Raw genomic sequence first — 27535 nt, 5'->3', positions numbered from 1 at the left:
TACTATAATATATTATAGTAATAACATTTTTATTAATTTCTTTTAAACTGTTATCAACATACCATCTATGTTATCAGTTAAAATTTGTTGAAAGTCACTGTAAACCACTTTCACATGTGATCTATATAGTGTACCATCTTTCACATCATTAGATTCATGTGAATCTTAAAGTTTATCGCATGCTGATTAAATTATTTCAAAAGTCTAACCCTATCATTCACTAGTTGTCATTTCAGAAAAATGTTCCAATACCTTCATCATAATTCTCATTTTTTACTACTTATTCAACAACCAAGTTTAACAAAAAAAAAAAAATCTTTCTCCTTCTCTTCCAATTTCTCTCCAACATCAAAAATCAAGTTTTTTAACTATCAAATTAATCAGCCAATAAACAAAAAGAAAATTGATATAATAGTGAAGATCTTTTTAATGTTAATATAAACAGATACGTGATAAAAAAAAATATTATTATCGATAGGTTAAATATGTGAATAATAGATCATTAATGAAAAAGAAAATAACGTGTTGAAAATTCGCTCATAAAAACTATTACTTACAAAAATTATTATGTGGTTAAGTTATTCATAGATTATTTTGAGTAAGTTACATTTGGATTTATTTATGGATAATTTACTTATAAATGAGTATATAGATAGCTTATTTACGAATTGGTTCATAGATAACTTACATATAAATTGATCTTTTAGATAATTTATCAGATTAACACCCAAATTGATTCCAAAAATTAAAATATCATAAGTAAATTTTGATCACACAAAACAATATAAATTCTAAAAAACAAACGTATATATGAAATCCATATCAATGAGCAGAAATAAAACACCACTATAAATTATATATATATATATATATATATATATATATATATATATATATATATATATATATATATATATATATATATATAAAACTTCACCTTAAACATCTTTTGTTTTTCATCTTTCTTTCTAAGCATCCTTTTCTATATCACTTTTGTTTTTCTTCATATTAATGACTTCTCCTTTAAAAACAAAATTATAAAATGTTAATACATTGTACTTGTAACAATATCTTGATAAAGAAATTATTTTTTTGGTTAAATATGTTTTTATCTCTTAACTTTCATTAAAAACTAGAATTAGTTCATCTTCAAAATTTTAACCCAATTTAATCTCTTAACTTTAGAATTGCATGGATTTAGTCTTTTGAACCAAATGTTGTTAAGTTTATTTAATATTTCAAACATTTTTTATGATAGTTTCTTACTTAACGTTTAAGCGAAAATGTGTTAAATGATGTAAACAACTCAAATGTTATCATCAAACACATTTGAAATGTCAACTAAACTTAACAAAAATTGGTTAAAAGTACTAATCCACACGGTTCTAAAGTTGATACACTAAATTAGGTCAAAGTTTTGAATATAGACTAATTCTAATTTTCACTGAAAGTTAAGGAACCAAAAACATATTTAACCCTTATTTTTTTTGTCTTTCTCGTGTTTGAAGGGTTAATGTACTACATTAGTACTTGACATCTAGACAAAATATCGATCAATCAGTTAATAAACTTTTAGCACACAATTATTTTTGACCTCTCAATACAAAGTGATTCACTCTTGATATACACCATTGACAACTCAAACCGATGCAAAATCATCTAAATAGACATAAATAGAATTAGATCAATGTTAAGTAAAGTTAAAACCATGATTAAGTCATAATTGGATTTTTCTTAATCATCCATGCAAGCAGAGGCCTAACAAGAACAATATAAATAAGTAAACATCAACGTCAACTTTTTTTTGGACTAAATTATTTTTTCGATAATGTTGACCCTCTTATCAAATGTTTACTTAAATGTTAGAGTGTCTTTAACGGATATCATCTTTATTAAAGTTGAAGACCGAAAACCTAATCATACAAAAAAAAATAGAGACAATGAACCATTGATTCTATGAAGTCGGTGTAAAAATAATTAATAAATTATAAACAAAAATAATAGTGAAATAAAAAAAAAATATTGTCACTACCTTTAAGTTCAACATCATTATCATTATTATAATCAAAACTACTATGTGAGTATCATTCAAACATGAACCATATTATTATACACCTGTTTTGGATACTCTTCATCTCAACACCGCCATCAATTAAATCAAATCCTTCAAATCCTAATCAATTGCTTTTAAAATATTATAAAACGTACTGTTTTATTACATGTATTAATTTAAAATAGAAAAAATAAAACAAAATGCCCTTTAGTTTTTAATATAATACCCATGAAAAAATATCTTGTAAAAAGAATTATCTTTCAAGTTTTAATAGATTCAATCCAATAAAAACCAACACTCAAGTTATTCTGAACTAATAAAAATATTATGTCTTGAAAAATCTCACATAGTGTTGAATAAATTAGGAAATGTGTGTTGGTGACTATATAATAGACTCTAAATTTATGATGTTTTTTGTTCTAGTCAAAAACACTTTAAGTTTGTTTTTATTTTTCTTATACTCTTATAAAAGAGTGAAATGAGGTTTGAATTAAATTTTTACTTTGGAGAGTTTAGATCTATTTGAAGTCAAAGAATATGAAAAGATAATTTTTGTGTTGTATAAATTTTCAAATAATATTATTTTCTTCTTGATATAAAACATGTTGCTCTCTCCTATAGTCAGTGTCATTCTAGGATTTTTTTTTTCTTATATACAACAAAAGAACCTTATGGCAAATGTTAAAGAACGAGTAAAATTTTAAATTTTCTTAATTTTCATATATAGCTTTTTTTCTTTTTTGCAAAATTATTGTTGTACTTGAGTTAAATCGTGCCTATACTCATATGTGAGATTATTAAATGTGTTAGTTAGTGTATCTATGTCCCGTTATTATGACTTCTTCTAAGTCTTCATGGGATAAAATAAGAGCAATATAATTGAAAAAAGATGACATCATATTTATTGAAAAGAGGGAAAAAAATTTAAATCAATTAATAAAAGTCTCTAAATGCAACCAACCCCCAACGCTGGTCACTACCATTTCCGCAACTCCCACCCACCTCTGCAACACAAATTACTACTACACTCTATCTGAAATCTTTTTCAATAATTTATTAATTACTCATATTTAATTCTATTTGTGAATATAAAAAAAATTATAAAATAGTCTTGCTACTAGTTTAGAGAATCATTCGAAAATTATAAAAATTAGAATTAGTTAAATAGGATTCATTGCTTAATGAGTGCATATCCCATACACGAATACACCCAAGCCCTAAAATTTATTCTAATTTCTAATTTAGCATGATGGCTTAGGTAAAGAAGTTAATTATGTACTTATGTTAATCTTATCTTATGTAAGGAAAGTTATGTTCATATCCCAAGCTTCGTGCCAAAAAGTAAAGTCGTGATATCACACGTAAATCTATATTTTAAGGTTATTTATATGAAATCTCGCATTTAAGTCTTTGTGTTCTTTTAATTCAACAAATTGATGCAAGGGGAAATCAAACTATACGGTATGAGTAAAATCTAAATCATTAGGTATTATTCTTAAAGATACATTAAAATTTGTCGTGTAAGCGTGTTCAATTGCGTAAATTTCCCAGCTCCATTACGGGACATGATTCTTGTTTGTCATACAATTATTAACTTATTTGGTACGCAATGATTTAACAATTCAGTATTAAATCGGAGCCTCTAACAAATATTTTTCCCTTTAAATATAATGCAGTTAATTAACTGAAATTCATGGACGCTTAATTACATTTTGAAACGGAAGATTGGGTTTTTTTCTTCTAAAATACCAACTAATTTATTCAATGATTTTGCAAGTCAGAAGGCAGATATAACACTTATTAATACTTTATCTGTTATATACTTACCGATAAATCATGATTATGAGTTTGATGATTGGTCTATTCATCATAAAGAGAGTATTTTGTTAGTTATATTGGAAACTCGATCGATCATAGTAAGGTAGGAACATTTGGCGTACCTATATATTTAGAAGAATATGATTTTCGATTTGAACATACATTGTGAGTTGTACGCAACCGAGTGGTTCCTTTAGTTTGGTCCCTGTGTATATAAAAACAGTTTCTTTCTTTACTTTTCTCCCTCCATTTACGCAACTTGGCCCACCCCTTGTGTGTATTTGAGCTCCAAATCTAAAAGCAATTCCATTTCTTCTTCTTCATCTTCTGTTCAACCAATTTGAATATCCACACAACGCAAAGGTACTTCATTTTTCACTTTTTGTTATCTTTTTCATTTCTTTTAACTAATTCCTGACACATTTCTTTTCCTCGTATCTCCGACCAATGTGTAACTAAAGCAAGAGAAGCCGTGTTTTTGTTTTGTTGCAGGCAAAGAAAGAGGTGGAGATGTTTTGGGGGGCTTGGTAGTGATCATGGGTTGTGCGAGTTCGAAGCAAAAGCGATGTGGGCGTTGCAATGCTCCTTATTCTCCTGCTCCCAGAAGCTACTCAATGCATGTTCATCATCCACCTCAGGTACAAGGTGATAGCTACCATGTTGTGGCACTCACTTCCACGACATTGGGCACTCTAAAACTCAATTCTCCTGCTCCAACTCACAGTTTCGCTGGGAATTGTGACCACGATTTCAGGCTTTCCAATGGTAAGGTTGGTAATGCCGAAAGTTTCAGGTTCGAAAGTGAAAGCTTTGTCCATAGGTCGGAGGCGAAGGAGAAGGGTGGGGAATTGGAGAAAGAGAAAAGAAAAGAGTTCTCAATGGGGTTGATTGAGGCCAAGACTTGGTCTAGCATGATTGAACAGAAGTTGCCGAAGGTTTTTCCCAAGACCCCAATTAGAACACCACCCGGTGAGCCTGAGACAATCAACACATGGGAACTCATGGAAGGCCTTGAAGACACCACCCCTTTCCGATCTCCGAGTCACTTCCGGAGCTTCTCTTTTGATGTCAATGGTGATGGTGATGACGTTGGTGATGTTGATCCACCCAAAATGAGTGTTGTTGCCTCTCCAAAACCCATGTGGCTTCTGATGACCGAGGAGGAGTCGAAACTCACTCCTGCAATCTCAGACTTTGACCCTGAAATGATTTCTTCGTTCAGAAAGTCCTTGCAACAACTCTCTCCAGACAGTCCTTTCCACCTTCGACCGGCACCGAGTGATGAAGATATTCAAGGGACTACAAAGTGGTCCCTATTTGAGGAAAATAAAACAAAAGGTGATGATGATATTGATGATGTTTTTCTGGTTGATGACCCCTGTGGGAAAGATAAGGTGGTGTTGTACTTCACTAGCTTACGCGGCGTGCGAAAGACTTATGAGGATTGTTGCCAAGTGAAGTTGATTCTGAAGGGATTAGGAGTGAGGGTGGATGAGAGGGATGTGTCTATGCACTCAGGGTTCAAGGAGGAGCTTAGAGAGTTACTGGGTGAAGGGTATGGTGGTTTAGGATTGCCAAGGGTGTTTGTTGGGAAGAATCACATTGGTGGAGTTGAGGAAATTCAGAGGCTGCATGAGGATGGGAAGCTCGAGAAGCTTTTGGGTTATTGTGAGAAAATTGAGGACAGTGTTGGATGTGATGGTGGGGGAGTGTGTGAGGCTTGTGGGGATATAAGGTTTGTTCCCTGTGAAACCTGTTGTGGAAGTTGTAAAATTTACTATGAAGGTGATGAAAATGAAGAAGAGTATGTTGATGGTGAGGTGGGGGAGTATGGATTCCAGCGTTGCCCTGATTGCAATGAAAACGGACTAATTCGTTGCCCCATGTGTTGCTGTTAGTTCCCAATTCCGGGTGATACTTACAAGAGGTACTGAAACAAAATTTTGAGTCTTATTCCTAAGGGCATTTTGTACTTTGTGAAATTTTGTTGTACAGTAAAATCGTTATGTGTTGGACATTAGTGAGGAGTGAATAACGTGTTCACATCACTCCCTCTACAAAATCAGTGTAGTTTGCTACATAGAGTATACTTTTCATTTTCCCTTTTGTATACCATTGCCATTCTTGCAAAGTCAAGAAGAAATGCAAAAGAGAATTATAAAGTTGATTGGTATCGTTTGCATTCTTTCACTTCATGATTTGTCTTCTTTACAAATTCGAAGATGTAATGTTTGAAAGTTATTTAATGGTAGCCTCTGAAGCTTTTCAAGCCTAGAGTTGAACCAAATGCACTTGAGAGGGTATGAGGTTTATGAGCTCAATGCAGTTGTCATGCTTCTCATCTTTTTCTTATCAAATTTTGACCACTTCACCATTTAAGACCCTCATTTTATATTGGGTTACAATTGATTGGTTACTGATATAATCTATTCGCTCTCTGCTTTAATGGCTTATTTTTATATTTGTTTTGAACTGATTATTTTCTAAAGCATTAATGTAGTGGGGGCATAAAATATCATGTTAGGAGGACATAGTATAGGTCAACTTTGGAAAGAGGCTTGTAATTGAGTCAAATCATGCTTCTCTGGCTGGAAAAGCACTATATTTACATGTGAACTTTATCACAGCCTAGTAGACGATTTCTTTTAAAACCTACTTGACAGTTGAAAATATAAAGTTCCTTTGAATTTAAAGAAGTTCTAAAAGCAAAAGACAGTTATATGTTTCTTTCTTTTATTCTTCTCAGCCATTAAGTTAGAGATTGGTTTTTGGCTTTCAAGAATATTCCCAGAAGACACTAATCCATCAAACACCAAAGATAAATACTTTTCTTAACGGGTTTTTTTATACACGTATAATAAATTTGAACTTCCCTTTAGCATTAATATATAGGAATTTAAGACCATTGCTTTGAAATCTAATAATCTCTGCAAGAAAATGACACTGCATGGTCCAGATGGTCCAAAACTTAAAAGACAACAAGGAACACCAATTTTGACTTGAGTTTTCATCACAGCATATCTCCAAAAGAAGCTGTGGAAAGTTGTGAAAGGGCATTCAGACTTTTTCTTAGTTCATATTACAGGGCATTGCCATATTTGAGACACCCTATTATGTGAAGTAATTAGTATAATTCATAGGTTCACTATTAGAAATCCATGTGGTGCCATTTACAAAAGAATGCACCGCTAGGAACGCAAGAATCATACAAATGATCTGTGCCAAGGAAGCAAAGCTTTTTTTTCTTACCTACTTATGTCCTTTTTAATCATCTTCATATAATGCAATCAATGGCCATAGATGCAAGAAAATCAAGATAAGCTACACGTCCCTTGCCGTCCAATCAAGATCACAACACACTTAGGTGAGAGAGGTAGATGACAACTATAGTACTGAAATTGTTGTAAATGCAGATAGCTTATTTATGTGGAGAGCGATGTTAGATGTAGAATACACAAACTATAACATTACTTTTCTTATATTTCATAAAAATAACCTAACAGTGTTAGTGAACCCTACAGCTACAAACAGTTTTTGACTTAACAGGGATCAATGCATCGTCACAAAAAGGTGTAGTACTAGACTGAGTGAAAATTTGTCATGTGACGGTAAAAGATAGATAAATTTCGAGGTGTCAGATGTCAAATTCATAAGAATGCTTAACATAACATGAGTGAAAAAGTTTACACAGATTTGGTTTGTAAAGCGAAATGTAATAGAAACCAACCAACCACTACCCGACTTTGATGGTGTATAAAGTATTGCAACTGGCAGATTGTCGTAGGAATACAAAAGGAGACACAATTTGACAGTACCCATTCACCAAACCAAAGCCACAAGCCAATCCCTCAAGGATACATAAGATATGTAATCAATGTGTACTTTTAACAAAAAATGAAAAGAATGGATAAATGTGGTTACATTTTCCTATTGACACGGTATCAGGAGCAACAAGAAATAGTACATTTAAATAATTGAGATCAGTGGATGTAAGTTATTATTATTGGACCAAAGTAAGTAGACTACGCAAAACAGTGGTTGAGTCGTATAGAGAATGTTAAATTGTTTGCAATGTATGCTGGCTATAGGATGCCTTTAAAAACATAACAATGAAGTTGGCAGGGAATCAATCACTGCATACAAATATTAGAAAGTAGTTCACATGTTATAATGTAAATCGTTGGTTACTTATGTTTTGATTGTAACAACCGTGGGTTGAAGACAACGTGAAAAGAGTGTTGATGCAACAAATCTTCTGACACCATAAATTAATTATTTTTTTATGGAGGAAGCCAAGCAATGTCTATTTTGCATCTTTCCTGCATAGCATCTGGTTGGAAGTCCCTTCTTTATTACAGTAATCCTTTTCTTTTCTCATTAACTTTCTTCAGTTTTTTTTTTTTTTTTTTAATGTATAACAAATGTGGTAAAAAAAGAGAAGACACCGTCAATAATACCAAACATAGTGTTAACGACATGTTTGAACGCTAACAGAAGCTCATTATTAGGTACCACTCAGATCACTGTTTAGATGTGCAGATAGATAAGAATTAAGCAATGGTTGAGACTTACCTTGTTATTTAACATCTCTAGTATAGATATAAGTATTTTTTTAACTATTCATCTCTTGTCACACTTTTTATGCAGGTTGCGACAATAATCCGCATAGAAAGTCATACTTTCTATACCAATTGTATCAAATAAACAACATAGATAGTAACTTTTATTATAAACTTTCCTATTATCCAAAAAAAATTTTATGTCGGTTTCAGAACTAGTATAGAAAGTTTTCACTTTCTATGTCTCCTATATTTATGCTGAAATCGGCATAGAAAGCTCTTTAACTACTCAACTAATCTTTAAACACCGGTAAAACTTCCTAGAAGGTGTTACCATTAGATACTTTAGAGAGCTTTTAAGAAAAATACTATTTCCACCAAAATTAATCTATATCCAGCATTACCTTCATGTAAGTTTAGGCAGATTGATATGATAGTAGGCAATAAGAAAATTGGCACTTAAAACTTAAAACTGTACCATATTCTCATATTTTGTAAGACGATACGCATATATAAGTGGCTTCTTACCATGGATTCTTAAAAACTACTGATATGAACAATTTGCACCAGATGAGTAGCCACGCATGTAAAGCAAGTTCATGCCTTATGATAATACAGTATCAACAAACAAATGATGCTATTTGTTTGTGTCCAAGAACTCAACATACTTTGCAGCAGTTTTTGTTTGGAGTTTCATTTCTTTTCACTCTGACCCAAATCAGCAGCTGCTTTGGCGGCACGTGTCAAAATATCTGAAACCCAAAGAGCACCTTTGGCAAAGTACCTACTGTTGGCTATAGCATTTCCAGCTGCCACAGCAGCTTTACCGGTAACTGATGCAACAACTATAGCTGTTGTCCCTGTCACTGTTGCAGCTGATTTGGTGAAGTCTGTGACATGATACTTCTCATCCACAGATTTAAAAGTTTCAATGCCTGAATTAATGGAATCAGTCAAGCCAATTTTATTGCTGAGTTCAACAACCTTTGATGATGCTGTAGACGACACATTATGAGATTCATCAAAAGCTTTTGCCATCACAAATGCATCTTTTCCCAACACATAGCCCTTAGCCACCATTGTTTTGACAACCACCTGAGCCAGAGTTAGTGCTTCTCCAGGGGAAGAAACAAACTTGTCCATGCGATCATCCTGTCAATGAAAACCACCGTTAATCAATTCTTGACCTTGAACAGCAACTACGTAAGCCACTTTTCACAATTTATAGAGGTCACATCGTCATGGATTTGAGTTGCATAAAAGTCTCTAGGAGACATGACATACCAGTAAGTTATGAGAGAATCCAATTTTCTACAAAAATGGTCTCTTTGTTTTCACTTTATTTCATGTTCTCCTTCAGAAACATAGAACAAAAGTGATTTTTTTTTTAGTTATTAGTGAAAAGAAGAAAGTAACAGCAGAAAACTTTTCTGTGAACAGAATAGACCACAAATACGCCACATTTGATATTTGAACCATATTGCAGAAAAACAAAGACTGTCACTCCCCAGGTTTCAAATAAAAGCTAACTATTTTTCATAATAAATAGCTTTTCATGCGTAAACTAAGGGATAAAAAATAGCCTGAAATGTACATCATTGTTTATGAATATTTTTGAATATGCATAAAAAAATTTCTTCTGTCAGTTTGGTTTGGTCTAACTAAAAGAAACAGGCGATTCTGAGGATTTGATGCATACTTGTGAGATTGTAATACTGTCTTCAGGCTTTGATACATGACTGCCCCAATTATCATAGTCATTTACGTAAGCTTCATAGCGTGAAATGAATATACATTGGTCCAATATCATTGATCCCTGAAACAACATTGAACCAAATATGAATGCAGGTATTAACAAACAATATTCAAGTGAGAACAAATGAACAATGCCACAACACTGAAAAATTAATTTCTGCAACATCAGAAGATGAATTTGATTTAAAAGAGGTTTAAGTAATTCAATTTTTCAGTAACAAATTTTCTCTGATGCAATGGAATTTGAATTTCATGTATAATTATTTCTTATCATGAAAACAATAATGATTCTCATCATTATCTACATTCTGAAGTTGAGTACATCTAGAAACAAAACACAACCATTTGCCCAATTAGAAGATAAAAGGAAAAGCTAGATTTCAAATTCATCTTCTACTTCATGGGGAAAGCAATGAAGGAACTTGTTGTATGTTATGTCAATCCATGATATCCTACAAGAAGGGGCAAGCAAGTAAGAGAACAAATAAGCAACTTACATTTAGCAATAGCGCAGTTTCCAGGGCATAGGCATCCTGATAAGTCACATATGCAGTAGATGCATTTTCATCAGATCTGTATCGCGACAAAAAAACTATTATTCATATTGTTTCTAAGAAACCTTGATATTGTAACTGCAAAGTCGCCTAACAATGCTATGTATAAAATCTTTCTGCAGAACTATACTGCGAAATAACGTAACATCTTTGAAGTATTCGATCCAAGCATGCCAATTGTTATTGAGTGATTAGGAAAAAAATACACGACAATATAAGGGAAATTTAAAGCTCCCATAAATTTACTATAACAATAAGTGATGTAAAAGCTGTGGAAAACTTCATCCAATTCACAGTCGAAACCAGGAATTTCGTTTGAAAAAACAGGATAACTACACAGCAAAAAGTTCAATTTAATTCATTTCCAGATAAAGAACATAACTTTTTAACTAGAAGACAATATATAAAGGAAGTTGAATAAACTGGAAATCTGGAATCTATCAAATATGCAGTTATGGACACAGAATACACACTCAAAACAGCAGATTTTTGAATTTCCTTCAATTACCTAAATCAGAGACTCCTATCTAACATACTGATCAAGAATTGATTTTCTACATCTGTCACATTTTCTTATGACTTGTCTCAAATATTTACATTGGTGCTGGGAGAGATTAGATAGTAGTTGGGCGAAGCACAATCACCAAAACGAAAACGAAGATTCTGATATTTATGGCCATGTCATTATGTTTGTAGTCCACCATGCTAATCTGAGTGAGGGGTTCGTAAATCATAGCACCTATCCTATCAAAAGGTTCAAGTTTGATTGATACACAGAAATTTACCAGCAAAAGTAACATTACCTTATTATTTCAACATGCTCAATTGGTCCACAATAAGCAAAAAAATTGTGTACATCGTTCTCTGTTGCTCTTGAAGATAAGTTTGTAACTAGAGCAGTATAACCGTCAGTATACATACTTGTCAAGTAACTCGATCTCAGAAGGGAAAAAGTAGGAGCAGGTTCAACAAATCTGCAGAAAGTAAACAAAGTTCAGAAACTGTTTAGTAACTTTCCCTTTGATCTCTCCATCAACAAGGCCATGCATTGGTAGAACAAACAATAAAGATAAGCAAAACTACAGTAAATGATAGAAAACATTATCTATAGTTCAGTAGCATACATTATCTATCATTCAATATCATTCGCTTCATCTTCAAGAGATTGTAAATTTCAAAATATTTGGTGGTCCCCAATAGATATCAGCCTCAATTTTGACATACAGAACTGATCACATGACTATCATTTCAATTGTTTTATTTTTTATTTTAGAACACAAAATGAGAATGAAGACTGCCCATAAACTGAAGACATAATTTTGTTCACGCTCAAGCAAACAATGGAAACGAATCCAACTCAATCAAATTCTATAATGTTAAACTGGATTTGGAATCACCCCCAGCACAACTGATAGCATCAATAAAAACCATTGAAAAGAAACTAAAACAAAACAATCGAAGAAAAAACAACATCAATATGAGAAAACAAAAGTACTTGAAGAAAACTATAAACGAAATACCAGAAAGAGATTGAAAATGGTCAGATGTTTTACCAGACAGTTGTTGTCGGCCAACTAAAGCAGGGGAAAGTTTAGAGAGAATATGTCAGCAGATAATAATCCAAAGTGGAATTGTTTGGTTTTGTGATTGGAGGAATGGAAAATGATAATTTTGTGGAATCTCACGCGCCTGGCATTTGTCTTGTGTAGCATTCTGGTTGGTTGATAACACATGCAAGTAAGTACGTGTACAAATTCCATCAATTTATTACTAATTGAATACCCTAAATTATTATTGAAAATAATTTATTTAGACTATTTCATAACAAAAAGTTAATAAAAAGATTATAGTATTTTTTAATTCAACTGGCGCGTAATACATACTTTGCTATCTAAGAGCGTGAGCGATAAAGTTTGCGCCATTGATTCTTCTAGATTATAGTGATAGGGTTGGTGGATTGCAAAGATTAATGCAAAAGTGAAGTGGGTGGTAAAATAATAGCTTTATGCTGCGTTTCATTTTGGGAGTTATCTTTAGGAAATAGTTTTATTTAATGCAAAAGTTATGCCTTTTTCATCCAAAAATGTAAAACCCTTTTTTCCTTTTGAATTTAATTTTTTCTTTGGGGAATTCAATACGGTTTTGGAAAAAAAATTTATACAATCCCTACTTCTTGGTTGATAAATTCAACAAAACGATATACGTTTTCATCCCATGTTATCTTTAATTATTACCAATTACAAATTATTAAATATTATTTTTCTATGTCTTTCACACTTTGTTATAAAGTGGAAAAAAGCACTATAAATTAGAGAGAATTACTGAAAAAAGACAGGAGATATCATTTACGCTTAGTGTGGTGATATAGTTGGTGCTTAAAGCAAGATTATTTGAATGTTGTGAGTTGTGGCATATCGATATAGTAGTTATATATACTTTTTATTGAAATATGTACACACGGTTTAAGTTTAAACTTTATAGGTCATTTAAAAAATCTTTAACTTAATATGTAGAAAGGGTTGAGAAAGAACGTACTTTTAAAGAGATTGAGTACTTTATGAATGCAACTTCACATCTTTCCCAAACAAAGCATTATGTGAATTTGTACCACTTCTAATATTATATTAAATATTATTTGGTAGAGAAGTAAAGATGTATTATAAAATAAATTATCTACAATTGAACAAATTTACTAATATAGTACTTAATCAATTTTGTTAGTTTTGAAAAAAAAAAACTATATAGAAGAATTTAGATGTTGCTTCATATATAATGAGTTTCATACATAGTTATGTAATTTTAAATAAATTTAAAATAATGGAAAGAGCATTTAGAGGGAATACATTGTAGAGCCATTACTAATAGTATTCTTAGTCTACAATTGCATATTATGCTATTTTATATCATAGAAAAAGTACAGATGTTAATAAAAAAAGCTTAAGTAATTTATGCATTGGCAATGCAAAGAATTTGTATACCATTGTCCAATAAAAAAATTGTCTTGTAAGTTTATTTCATTTGAAAATTCATACCAATGATGTATTTTATTTATAATTACCAAAATATATATTTTTCACATTGAACTAAATAAAAAAAAAATTACAAAGCTGTTGAAACCATCACGAGAAGCTTGAAATTCATTAGAAATTACAAATTTTAAAATGAGTCTCATCTATGACTTTGTACTTTTTAATAGATGATAAAAATTATATTAAGAGAAATATGTCGTTAGAACTAATAAAAAAAATTATTTTGTTATTCCTGCTCGAAATATTTTTACTTATAATCACTATTTATATAATTGAGTTAGAGGCGTGTTCTTAAAGTTTATTACAAAGAATATATATCACTTCAAATATTTTTTATTAATATTAAAACAAATTCAGACAGTATATATTTGCATAACTTAATTTCGATTTCAAATATGGTTTAAAGGTGGAAATAACTTTTTTCTTTTGAAGATTCCAAACACGGTTCAAATCACTTAACAACCATTACTTTTGTTCCTCAAGTCGACTTCCCCGAAACCACAATGTTACCAACATTAACTACACAAACCTTTTGGGCTTTTAAATTTTGATTTGGGCCGAGTGATAAAACATAGTCCAGCACCGTAATATGTTTTTGGATCACTGCATGATTTGTTAGTCCAAAAATATTGATGGACTAAAACCTAAAGACAATTGTTATTTTAATACAGGACCTATTAGCTAGTACACTTAGGAACAATGTAAATATTTACAAAGAAAATAAAATGAAAGTATAGTTATAAAAACTAGGGTGTAAATAACAAAAATCAACCTTAATGGAGTTTGGGCTCCTAAGGACTGGCCTTGGAAATGGAACATACCTCTATTTTTTCTTCTTGTTTTTAATGTATGATGAAATTGATATTTATACCTTTCCTTATTACTAAGCACACACATCTCGTAATGTAACTAATTATAAAAATTCAAAAGAATTCACAAATAATCATTATAAACAACAATGAATATCTAAGTTTTGCAATCTAACCAAATACGAAAAAAGATAAACACATAAATAGTTAATTGAATGTAACTACTATGATTATCCAAAGATTTTGAGGTACAAGGTATGACATCTTGATATCTTTCTAAAATAAAATTTTAGGTTAAAATTAGGCTTTTCACTGTTTTAAGCTTAATTGATTTTAAGCAATATATGTACACAGACACGACCAAATTTCTCATTCACAAGCACATGAAGTACATTTCGTAGTGTAGCTATTCTTAAAAAGAAGAGTTTTGACAATTCAAACTGATACCTAATCTATCCTTGCAACAAAATATAAAGGAAGAATGTGACAGCTTTTAAGAATTGCCTATAAAAACTACGTCCATGTTTTGAACATTTTTAATGTATGAATTAACGAAGAAACAAAAAGTTGCTGAACTTTGACCACGACCTTTTCTCATCTTACAGATCTGCATGATTTCGCAGCAGAAGCCATTGACCACCAAATAAAAAAATGAAGTTGTAGGGAATTGAGAAAAAGGAAAAGCAAAAATGAAAATTTTGAATGAGATGATGGAGAAGAAGAAAAGAAGTAATGTGTGTAATAATTGGGGTTATGATTGGACCACATCGAAGTTGGAGCCATGGTGCAGTGGAGGACACAGATGATGTAACAAGGTGAGAGTGTCTGTGTTGTTTTGTTTTGTTGAGAAAGAGAAGAAGAAATTGCAATGCAATTGTTTGTACGTCTCTTCAATTACTCACTCTGACACTCACATACACACTTGCATCTTTGTCTGTACGATCTCTTAAATTACCACTGTGCAATCACACGCACTCTTAAACTACCTTCTTTGGAAATCTATACTACACCCTACACACACCTATATTATTACCACCAAAATCTTTCAAACATTTACAATCCCAAAATCAAATATACTTTCACTTTGCCTTTCAAAACTAACTTCTTTTTCTACTGGTTTAAGATTTTTCTTAGCACACTAATAAAAATAAAAGATTTGCTACAGTGTTTTGTTGTTGTTTTTTAATTTCATGTAATTGATGTGTATTTAAATAGATAATATATAGGGTTAAATAAGTGCATAGTTTTTAAACATAGAAAACTGAAAGTCATTTTTGTCTTAAATTTTGATATGTTTATAAATTTTAAAAATAAATGGATACAATTTTATTAACTCAGTGACATTATTTTTCTTTTACATGTTAAACTGTCATTTGAACTAGAATGTATCAAATTATGTAAATAAATAAAATGTCAGCTTAAAAAATCATATGATGCATAAAAAAATAATGCAATTGATTAAGAATGATTATAGAATCAAAATATATCAAAGTTTAGAACAAAACCAAATTCAAACTTCACATTAAAGTTTAGGGCTAAATCATATTTAATCCAAATAAACATTTGTTAGAATTTTCTAAGAATATATTTAGTAGGACATATTTTTATGACTATACAGAGGGTTAAATATATTTGTAGTCTCTAAACTTTGGTGCAAAATTGACATTCGTCCATGTCTAAAACTTTGATACAATTTGGTCCTAAAACTTTAAAAATAAATAAATATAGTCTTCTTAATCTAATTGTATTTTTTTTTTCGTGTCAAGCGACATTTTAGGTTATTATTTGAGTTATTTACATCATTTGACATATTCTAACTCATTTTCTGTCTGTTTAGCACGTAAAAAGATTAACAACATTTGATTACAAGAACTATGTTCATTCATATTTTTAAAGTTATATGAAAGTTTAAAACATGAACAAATTCTAAATTCACATCCAAAATTAGAGACTAGAAACATGATCAAGCCATATACATTGTTTGTTTCAAAGGTTTAATACGTTTGACTATTATTGTTAACAAGTCAATGAGGGAATTGCTTCAATGAGATTTGTTTGAATTAGTTGAGTTTTGCAAAAGAAGGATGAATTATACAAATACTAATGGAAAATAGGTATATTAGATCGATTCTGGAGCGCATAGTAGATAGGTTTCGTAACTGATCTAATATGCACCGATGTAATATGTTGAAGACATATTAGATCAATTCTAAAACAACTGATCAAATACATCTAACTAAAAAGAAAAAAAAGAAACATTTTTGAAAGTGATTTTTGTATAACCCTAACTCGATTCCCTTAGGTGTTGAGATAATGGACCAAGATTGGTGACAACCGCAACACTATCAGTTGAAAGGAGATCAGCACCAACAACAAGCATATTAATATCAGAAACTAACAGAGAAACAATTGGCAACCATAGTAATGTCATTAGTGGGCAACCCATAAGTGGTGACGAGCAAAGCAGTAATGACAATTTCGAAAACAACCAAAGGAATCGAAACAACAGAGACGCAATAGGTGTGATGATGCAGTAACCATCGCAACAACTCGGACAAGTAAATCACTACCAACGATGAAAGAAAAAAAGTAACGACTACTTGGAGAAAAACAAAATGTGAATCCTTTATCAAGAAGGAAGATGAAGATGAAAGAAGAAGAGAAAGGGTAGCATTGAAAGAGAAAGTTTTGGAACTTCAAAACTGAGAGAAAATAGATTTTTTTTTGGTTGGTGAGAAGAGAAGGAACTTCACAAAAATAAAGAAGGCAAAAAAAGATTTATTAGATTGATTGGTCTATTAGATCGATTCATATTTTAACCGATCTAATATGCACATATGAAATTATTTTCCTTTATAACCAATCTAATATGTACATATTACATCGATTTTTGTTACAACCGATCTAATATAGTTCTTAGTATTTACAAAACTGCTACCGTGTTTTACATTACATTAGTTTCTCTATAACCGATCTTGAATTGCTATGCATAATTACAAAGCTTCTAATGTATATTTTTTATTATAATTATAAATAATTAAAAATAATAAATAAAGTTATTAATAATAAAATTAGTATCTAAATTAGTCGTTATAATAATTAAATTTTTATAACTAAAAATAATCATTATTTAAATATTTTCTTATAATGTAAATATATTGGGTTATAAAGAACATCGAATCATAATCCTCATGAAACAATTTCATTCATTTCTCTTATTTTAATATATTTTACTTAATATATTTTTCATTTCTTTTTCTTATATGCATGTTTAAAGTTTTTATCTTATCTGAATTCCCCCACGTTGCTCTCCTTTTAAATGTTTATCTATATAATTCTCTTTAATATCCATTAGTGCATTTTAAACCATCTAATTAATTATTTTATTTTAATATACGAAGTTTTATTAATAAACTGTTTAACTCATAAGTTCGTAATCTTTTTTTCTTATAACTTGTAATTACTTATAACTAATTAAATCATATTTAATTAACGCACAGAATACCATTTTGTAAACAACAACAATATTATTACTATTGCAAATATTGTCAAGTATTTGTCTATTTTTTATTTTATTTGAATGATTATTTTTAGAAAAAAATAATCTGGAACACTGTTTAACACATAAAGAAAAAATAGTTAATATCTTTGAGTTAAAAAAATTATATCCATCATTTTAAAATTTTTAAAGTTTCGTGATCAAAATATATCCAAATTTGAGATATTGACAAATTTCAATTTTGTGACTAAGTGCAAAAACTAAAAACATATTTAGCCATTTTTGTAACAATACAATTAAAATATTTATCTATTTCACCAAAAGATAATAATTAAAAATTAAAATATCAATTCTTATAATTTGACAAACAAATAAATTATGTATCCCATTATTCAAACCTTATTAAATAATATTATAGTTTTTAAAATGTCAATCGGCAAATACTTTATTAAAAGTAATAAATAATTATAATAAAATATACTTAAAAAAATAACGAGGGATGGTTGATTGTAGATTATGAATCAACTTAAATTCAACCTCACTTAATTTTGTTTAACTTAAAAGGTTAAGTAAGTTAAATTCAATTTGACTCAAATATAAAAAGAATTTTTTTTAATCAATTCAATTCAAATTCATAATAAATAGAATTAACTTACAAATTTTAAACCTATTTTGACATGTGTAGAATGTTAAATAATATTTTATTTCATAAAATAAACTGACCAAATTCTCAAGGCTAATTCACTTTATATCAATTTAGAATATTTATCTTTTACTCACAATTGGTAAATTCTAGTAACTAAGAAAAATATTACCGACGTTTTGTTTAAAATGGAAGCTTTTAAATATTATTATAAAAAATACTTAATAAATAACAAATATTTGCTATTGAATCTGATTCCTTCAGTAAAATAATTTTGTCCGACGAATATTTCTGACTACTGACGGATATATAAAAATAAAATTACACTCAAATAGATATAGAATAATAATGTTTATATTAAGAAATAAAAAACTAATCAAATTTTAAATTTCTCATATATTTGAATATTTTTAAATGGATTCTATTTTATTTTCTATTTTATTAAATATTAAATTTTATAATACTTTTCAGTTGAGTTATTGTTGTTTAATTTTTCTGTTAATTAGAGATATTGTCATATCATTTGTTTGCGCATGTTAAAAAAAATATATATGAAATTTTACAATTAAATATAAAATGATATTATAATTAATAAAATACAATAGTTGACTTTTATTATTTTTAATGTAAATGTGTTGGATAAGTGGTAAGTGATACATTAAAGTCATTTAAAAAACATTAAAAGTAAAATAAAAATCATTTGCTCGACACAATTTTATATCAATTATTAAATTTCATAATTATTAACATGTGAAGACATACAATTAAATGATAGAGTAAGATAACAATTGGGTCACTCAATTAAAACAAAAATTAAATGAGAATAATTTAATTAAAAAATAAATAAAAAATATGACTACTCAATCAACTAAAAATAAATAATAAAAATCAATTAAAAATATTAAAATTTATAAAAACTTAAAACTTAATTAAATATAAAAAATATATAGAAGAATATCTCAAAATTACTTATTAAACCCCATAATATAGAAGAATATCCATATAGAGTGAGGTAGTTTGTTAAGATGGTGATATAAATAGAGGAGCATAAAGAGCCAAAATTATAGTTACACGTTTCACTAAAATTTAAATATCCATGTACAGAATGTTAAAAATTTCCGTTATTATTTGACTCTGAATTGTTGTGGGAAAAGCCTTAGAAACGAGTGGTAGTAGAAGCAAAACATATAAATTTGTTGACTGACATAGTTCATCCATTTGGGCAGAGTTTACAATGAATGGCCACAAAGCCTTCTTCTCACGTATCATTTTCCTACTGCAAAGGATCAACTCTCTGTATTCATCATATGGCTCAACCAGATCTCGCAAAAACGTTTAGTCCCTTTCCCGCAATCTCCACCAAACAATATTTCCACATTTTTATTACCAAACCTACCGTTTTCTTTCAACTTCATGCAACTTGCTTCCAACATGCACACCCCTTCTTTCTTCTCAAACCGATAAATAAAACATTAAATGTCACAACCTATATATTCTATTCAACTAGCCAAATAATTTGTGCCATATGATTATATAACATTAGTCTTACATATATAAGACCTTTTGACACCACTTTAACTTCAAAACCTTAAAGCAATGATGTTATGTGTCTTTATTCTTATATAGTGTTTAACTTTGTCTATTCTATCCAATGTGGGACTTTAACTCACACTTGCATTATTCCTAACACGTTTGAATAAAAAAAATTATTTTTCTTTGTTTTTCATAAATTTTATATTAATTAAAAATAATAAAGTTTATAATATATATAAATGAGTACACCTCAAACGATATTTATTGTTTATTGAACCTATTATATCACTATTATATCATCCGTTATTGAGTATATATAATTGGCATCTTTAAGACATGTAAATCCTTTTAAATAGATATTTCACTTTTTTAACATCAAATAAATTATTATCAAATGATGATAGTAATATTTATGCTCCAAGTTATTATATTGAAGTCTCACAACACGAAGTACACCTCAAACAAGAAAGGTTTATAACCACCAGGTGTTTGGCGGGTTCTCATTAATATAATATTTGCAGAAATTAAACTAAGTATATGTGAGTTTATGTTATTAGTATGACGACAAGTTACACAAAATATGAGGCACCGACAGTATGTACATAACAGTTTGTAATATATTACAGAAGTATGTGTATGATATATGATGAAGACAAACAAAGTACACATCAAGATCGAGAAATATTTAAGAACTAATCGTTACATAGCTACATGAATATTTGATCGTTGTTTAAGTCGATATCTTTTAGAAGAAAAAATAATAAGGGAGATTGTGGTAATTGGGTAATCACTGAATTGATTCAAAGGATGTCTAGTAGTGGTGCACTCGGGTGACGGCAAGCTTATAACAAGGTGGGAATGAAGAATGATGAGAAAAAGTTGAAGAGAATTGGATTTGGGATGATATTTTGAGAGATCAAAACTTAACTTCACCGAGTTGGATCCGTGACAATAATTGTGTTGTAAACAAAAAAGTAAGGGTACGAGCACATGTATGATCGGACATCAGAATGTCGAAAATCTTAAAAAATCTGTCGTGGTGGAGGTGGTGGTGGCCAAGATAGCTTGGTCGTGTCGGTGAGAGCAGAGATGAAACAAAAATGTGAAGTTAATTAATGGAACCGAACATGATAACGAATTGGTGATGTTGTAATGGAGAAGAACATGGCATTGGCGGGTGAAGAGTGATGAAGATGAATTGTTAGGAAGGGTGGTTGAGTAATGTGAATGGTGAACAGATTGTGACAATTTTCATCGAAAAATATAAAAGATTAGGTGACAAATAACAAAATCGTTTCTTGGTAATGGTTAGAAGTGAGTTTTAAGTCTATCTCAACCCCACAAAACCGGTTTGTAAGGTGAGGATTGCACATCCGATATCGGATGAAACATAATGTCCAAGAAAGTTCGTTAGGATAGACTCTAACTTGACTCTGATACCATGTTAGAAGTAAACTTTAAGTCTAACTCAATCCCACAAAATCGACTTATAAAGTGAGGATTGCACCCACTTATATATTATGAATTGACTTTATCTCTAGTTAATTTGCGACTTCCAAGAATAATTGTGATCCTGGAATTACACCTATAAAACAATAACATGCTTACTCTCTATTTTTTTGTTGATGTAGTTTTTAATTGGTACAAACCATTCTTTCTTCTACAAATGGTTACATATATATATATATATATATATATATATATATATATATATATATATATATATATATATATATATATATATAATATATATATATATATATAATATATATATATATATATATATATATATATATATATATATATATATATATATATATATATATATATATAATATATATATATATATACATTTTGTTGTACTCGATATATAAAATTTTTGAAGTGTTGGAATATATTTTTGACTGGCTTATTTTGATTTCTTCAAGGCATTTCAAATTGAAGTGTTGATCCAAATAATTAAATAATCAAGTCGAGATTCAAGGTTAAAAGAAGTATAATTTCAAAACAGTTCTAACTGTTAGGTGATGAAGAGTTTTGACGTTGGATTTGAATAATAAAGGAAGTTTATTAACGTTGGTTACTTTCAGCATGCAAATTGACACGAATAGCAAAAGAATATTGATTTATTCCTTTATTTAATTTCTTCTTTATTTTCCCTTTTAAAAACAAAGTTCTCCTTTCTTTTATCTGTTGTTTTTTCTTTGAATTCAATGCATTTGATTTTCGGACGCATTTATGCTTTCCTTTATTCGTTTGAATTTTTTAAGTTTATCAATTTATATATAGTTTTTTTTCTATTTATTTATATATTCAAACTTCAGCTTTTTGCTTTCTTTGTTGAATTTACATGATTCATTTTCATCATCAACTATTTTTCTTGTTAAGTTTAACTTTTTCTTTATAAAAGATTATATGCAAACAATAATCTCGTCATGTTATTTAATTTTTACACATACGTCTCTTTATGTTGGGAATAGTCCAATTGTGAGTCCAAAAGTCCCACATTGGATAGAATAAACAAAGTTAAACACTATATAAGAATAAAGACCTACAACAACATTGCTTTAAGGTTTTGGTGTAAAAGTGATATCTAAGGTTTTATATGTGTAAGACTAATGTCATATAACCATATAGAACCAAAATCTCTTAATGACCATAACAATAACCATGACTATAACCATAACCCATATGACATAGAATATATATAAACAGTGGTATCAAAGCCGAGCCGATAGTTCGGAGTGACTGACCGCTTTGGTGTAAAAGTGGTGTCTAAATAACTATGACTATAATTATATCTATAACCATAACCCGTATATGTGACAAATATAAACCCAATACTTTAAACCATTTTTTGGTAAACAAGAAAAGTCTTGTCAATTCAATTCCGTCATTGCATTTCGACGAATTACACAAGGTAACTCAAATAATTAAATATTTGCTTACAAGCATTATTTTTGTTCAAATTAGAAAATTTATTTGTTTTATTTCATTTGATTACATGAGAAACAACTAAAAATTAGTTGTATACTCCTACTTATAAATTAAGATTTCAATTACATTATAAAGAATTAAAGTTTTAACTCATACACATGTAATTGACTGAAAATTAAAATTTTCGGTGCATCAAAACACTTAGAAAGATTTGATATTTAAATTCCCAAATTCTATTCAAAACCTAATTAGAGTGAAAGAATCTCATTAAGAAGCGCAAACACAATGGCAAAGAGCACTTCAATGTCGTGTAAGCAACGTTCAGTTGAGTAGAATGGTGGAAATATTTTAGTAATTTTTTCTAGAGCATTCAAAATTTATTGCATTGTATCGTTTTGGTTTTATAATGTTGATTGGACAGTAGGATTTAAATCCAAACATTAAGAGGAAACGTAGTCGTCCAACAACCTCATTTTTCGATATTTGAGTTGTCGTTTTCACCTTTTACATTATTTATAGCATTAATACTTATATTTACAATTTTCATCTCTATCTTAAGAGAGTCGAATATTCTGCAACGGTAATATTCATTTCACTCTCATACAGTGTTGTTGTTACCTTCCCACAATCACGCTATGACAAGAAAAACAACAACAAACAACGAAAAAAACTATAGTTCTAAGAAAATAGCACCATAAAAAATGGGGGCAAGAAAATCGAGCACGCTTCCTTGAATATATCCGCTACATTCCAAACTTTTTCACTTTTCACTTGTAAACCAAGACACTTTCTGAGGGTATTTGTCTGAATTAAGTGTCTCTTTCTCTACGCTAAAAGTCTAAAAGTGTGGATTTCTATATTATTTAACCAACCGTCCAATTAGACCAAACCACTCACTCACGTCAATTACTTTCAGGTCTTATTATAGAAACTTGAACCCAACTTTACCGACACAATCCCATGTAATTAAAACCGGTCTGCATAATGTTCATGTTACAACCTCCATTAACTAACAATTTTATCCACATAAACAAACTTTCCGTTACATTGAGTAGTGTTTAGCACGAGTTCATACTACAAATAAGATTGAAGCCGAATAAACAAACATAAAATATTTATATATATAAATATATTTTCTGCATCAAATATGCATCTCTTACAACCCTGACTTCTTCTCTAGGTGACTGAAGCCATATAAATTAAAGTACATAACTAGTAAGAAGTTTAATAAAGTGAAGGAAGTGCTAGATTTTGGCCATCCATAAAAAGAGGCACATACATATATGTAGGTGGTACAAGCACTTAAATTTTATTGGCAAAAGAGAAAAGATCTGGTTATGAAATGCCCTACCTGCCATATGGGAGGTACAGCCTCAAACTGCACTCTAGCTCCCAGGCTCTCTCTCAGCACACCTAGAATGAAGTACACTCTTATAATAATTAGCACTCTTTGAATGAAAAAATCATAACACTCATGGCTTATTGATTAAGTAGGCTCCTAATGATTCCAGCTTCAGCGCTATCAGCATCAATTGTGGTCAACAACTGAGACAGTCGCTCACTCAAGTCACTCACCTCTCTGTGCAAGCTTCTGATGTAGTTGCAGGTTTCTTGTAGGACCTTCGACGCTGAAACCTGCATTGTAAAAAAGTCAGTATCTTGGTTACCTACGAGTCACTTACTTTATCACACACACATGTCGTACTTTGCATGAAATTAAAACTGCTTCCGTTGAATCAGCAGGAACAAACAGATTAGACTCCTACACATGCTATCTGACCAAATTGTTATTACTATATCATCCAATCACTCCATACGGAAAGATTCGTTTCATGCATGAGTTGGTCAAAATTAACCACTTGACTACTTTCCTCGTTTTTTATGGTTTTTTTCTACTTCTGGACTTCTGCATTACTTCTATATACTGCTGCTACTGCCAGAGTTGTTTTGGCGTAAGCTTGATTGTTCTTCCTTTTCAACATATGTAACTGTGCTAAATACTTACTTCATTTAAATAAATGTTAAGTTAAATATTATTCACAGTAATTCACAGTAATTATACCATGTTCAAACGTAATATCTTTCGAAAAATATTGTTGTTACTGTTGCTCGCATCTTTTATGAATTATAAAGTAACACTATTTCAGAAATACAGTAAAACGAGTGAGCATGTAACTATAGCGCATAAAAGTAAAATCAGTAAAATGGACCAAGAAATGTGTGCATTAAATTATTATAATATGTATATATTTAAATATGTTATCTTTACAAATATAATTTTATAGAGTGAATGCGAAGGCTTTAAAGTCTGAGGGATCTGTATAGATTTTGGAATTGTTTGGAACTCGGTCCTCAATATGCGGGTCAAATTATGACTATCCATGACTCCTCGTTTATTATAATACAAGTGACATGTTCAGCACGAGACATGCCACTATGATCGGTAGCATAATCCTACTCTATCACTTCACATGTACAGAAACAAATAAGCAAGTTGTTTCTGTGTTTTGTATAAGAGATAAATATATATCTCTATCAGCATGCGTGAAGTTGAAACGCTAGAGCTCTATAGTTTTAATTTACTGTAGTTCTCTCTCTAGATGTGGTTTTTCATGATTTTTACTGTGAGGTGAATAGTTATATAGAAGTTTCATACTTGAAAAGTAATTTTTATTTGTAGAGCCGCATTACATTACATTTGTGAGTAATTAAGGTGAGAGATTGAGTTGTGTACCTTGTCAGATCGCCTACTGCGAATCTCAGGAACAAGTTGGCGCAATTTGGAAACGAGGTCGATGATTTGGTCATCGGAGATCCTTGTAGACCCCGAATGTTGTCTGGATCTTCGGCTAGACATGTTGCTAGGTTGGTAGCTAGAGGTTGGTGAAGTTGTGTGTGTATGTATGTAATTGTTGAAAGTGCAAGCTATGGCAGCCTAGTTTTGCTGGTATATATATAAGCAGAGGTATGTGTGGGGTTATGTATGTGTATGATAAGTTTTAGGTGGTGAAATGGAAGGAGAAGGAAGCAAAGAATGAAAGGTTTTGGTTTGGGAAGTGGGAAATAAAACACATGGAGTTAGTGGAAGAAGGGGAAAGGGATATATAGGGGTAGGAGGAAGGAGAGAAGAGTGTTGGATACGAGGGAGGTTTTGAGTGTGAGGAGAGAGTGATGAGAGAGATATAATGAAGGAAGAGAAGGACCATGGGGACAGCAGATAGATAGAGAGAGTACAATAACGTAGACAGCTATGTTGGATGTCAAGAAAACATTGATTGAATGAAACCACTGGACTAGGCTTATAGTTAGTCTTTGAAATTTAGATAATTAAATTAACATTCTAGATCAATTCTCCCATTCGCAAACTCTCATTATTTTCTACTCTCATTTAATACATTACTTCTTACTTACATCCAAAACTTTTTTTGTCCGCTTACTAATTCTGTGCTATTTTTTATCTAATCTTTTTATAGCTTACCCCGATTTGTATAATTATGCTTCTAGTGCGGCCATGATTAAGATCTTTCATGAGATCGCTTATCACTAAGACGTGGTATCTATGAAAATTAAAGTTATTACTTTATTATCTTAATTACTCAAAGATATAGTTGGAAAAAAAATGTAAATTTATGTCTAGGAATTCTACTGAACAATCAAAGTAAAATGTTTAAACACCTAAGTTACAAAGGGAGGGAAGAAGGAAAAAATTGAGAGATAATATAACCCACCCGATTAAGAATTAATGAGTTTTTGGTCTGTCAAATGGTAAAATGGTGGGTTCACTATTTAACTCACAAAAATCTGTCTGAAAGACATCTTAATAATAATAGACTATTGTAATTCAATTTCATTCAAAGAACCTCATGTATGATTTACTCCATATAAAGTGTGGCAATCCTCCTGAGTTCAAAATAATCTTTCACAAATTCTGAAACTGAAAATATATAAAAAATTTTACGGGTTTGGTGAATTGGTGGATTAAATTATTTAGTACATCTCACCATTTTTCTTGTAGTTTATGTGGGTTGACCTAACAAGTTCAATAACCTGCTTTGATCCAAGCTATATTCTTTGAGCATGTAATTAAAATTTTAATCTTCGTAACTTATGTTGAAAGATAGTATTTTGCAGAAATCTTTTGTAATTTGAGAGATTAAAATATAATTTACTTTAGCAGAATACCTATAGTTTCTAATTAATTGCATCATTACCTAACTACAATTGGAATCTTACCTCCATAACCTAAATTGACCTTTGCTTTAATGTGAGTTTTACCTAATCATCTATTTCAGGTTTAAGCTTTTTATAGGTAGATTATCAAACGAAAATTGTATGTTAATCAGAGA

General features: G+C 30.2%; 3 protein-coding genes across 5 annotated transcripts; 1 reads left to right on the top strand and 2 right to left on the bottom strand.

Moving 5' to 3' along the window:
- Window positions 1-4016: 4016 nt before the first annotated feature.
- LOC114183149 (uncharacterized protein At3g28850-like) lies at window positions 4017-6033 on the top strand. The gene is made up of 2 exons (XM_028070056.1): window positions 4017-4234; window positions 4364-6033. The coding sequence occupies exon 2, from the start codon at window positions 4408-4410 to the stop codon at window positions 5767-5769; it is 1362 nt and encodes a 453-aa protein (XP_027925857.1). The 5' UTR covers window positions 4017-4234; window positions 4364-4407; the 3' UTR covers window positions 5770-6033.
- Window positions 6034-8869: 2836 nt separating this feature from the next.
- LOC114183547 (binding partner of ACD11 1) lies at window positions 8870-12441 on the bottom strand. 3 transcript variants are annotated; one of them, XM_028070603.1, is made up of 5 exons: window positions 12293-12441; window positions 11543-11713; window positions 10683-10758; window positions 10130-10246; window positions 8870-9582 (listed from the first exon to the last, which is right to left on the bottom strand). In XM_028070603.1, exons 2-5 carry the CDS (start codon window positions 11656-11658, stop codon window positions 9124-9126), a joined length of 768 nt encoding a protein of 255 aa, XP_027926404.1. In that variant the 5' UTR covers window positions 11659-11713; window positions 12293-12441; the 3' UTR covers window positions 8870-9123. The 3 variants fall into 3 exon arrangements, with proteins under 3 accessions (XP_027926404.1, XP_027926405.1, XP_027926406.1); XM_028070604.1 differs by having other exon boundaries at window positions 12260-12358; XM_028070605.1 differs by lacking the exon at window positions 12293-12441 and adding an exon at window positions 11864-12221.
- Window positions 12442-24286: 11845 nt separating this feature from the next.
- Window positions 24287-26447, bottom strand: LOC114185714 (transcription factor PRE6-like). Its single transcript, XM_028073592.1, has 2 exons — window positions 25924-26447; window positions 24287-24824 (listed from the first exon to the last, which is right to left on the bottom strand). The coding sequence occupies exons 1-2, from the start codon at window positions 26044-26046 to the stop codon at window positions 24669-24671; spliced, it is 279 nt and encodes a 92-aa protein (XP_027929393.1). The 5' UTR covers window positions 26047-26447; the 3' UTR covers window positions 24287-24668.
- Window positions 26448-27535: the final 1088 nt, after the last annotated feature.

The sequence above is a fragment of the Vigna unguiculata genome, chromosome 5 (assembly GCF_004118075.2).
Source record: "Vigna unguiculata cultivar IT97K-499-35 chromosome 5, ASM411807v1, whole genome shotgun sequence".
NCBI lineage: Eukaryota > Viridiplantae > Streptophyta > Magnoliopsida > Fabales > Fabaceae > Vigna > Vigna unguiculata.
Note: the sequence above shows the minus strand (reverse complement) of the source record. Positions and strands in the feature narration are given on the sequence as shown.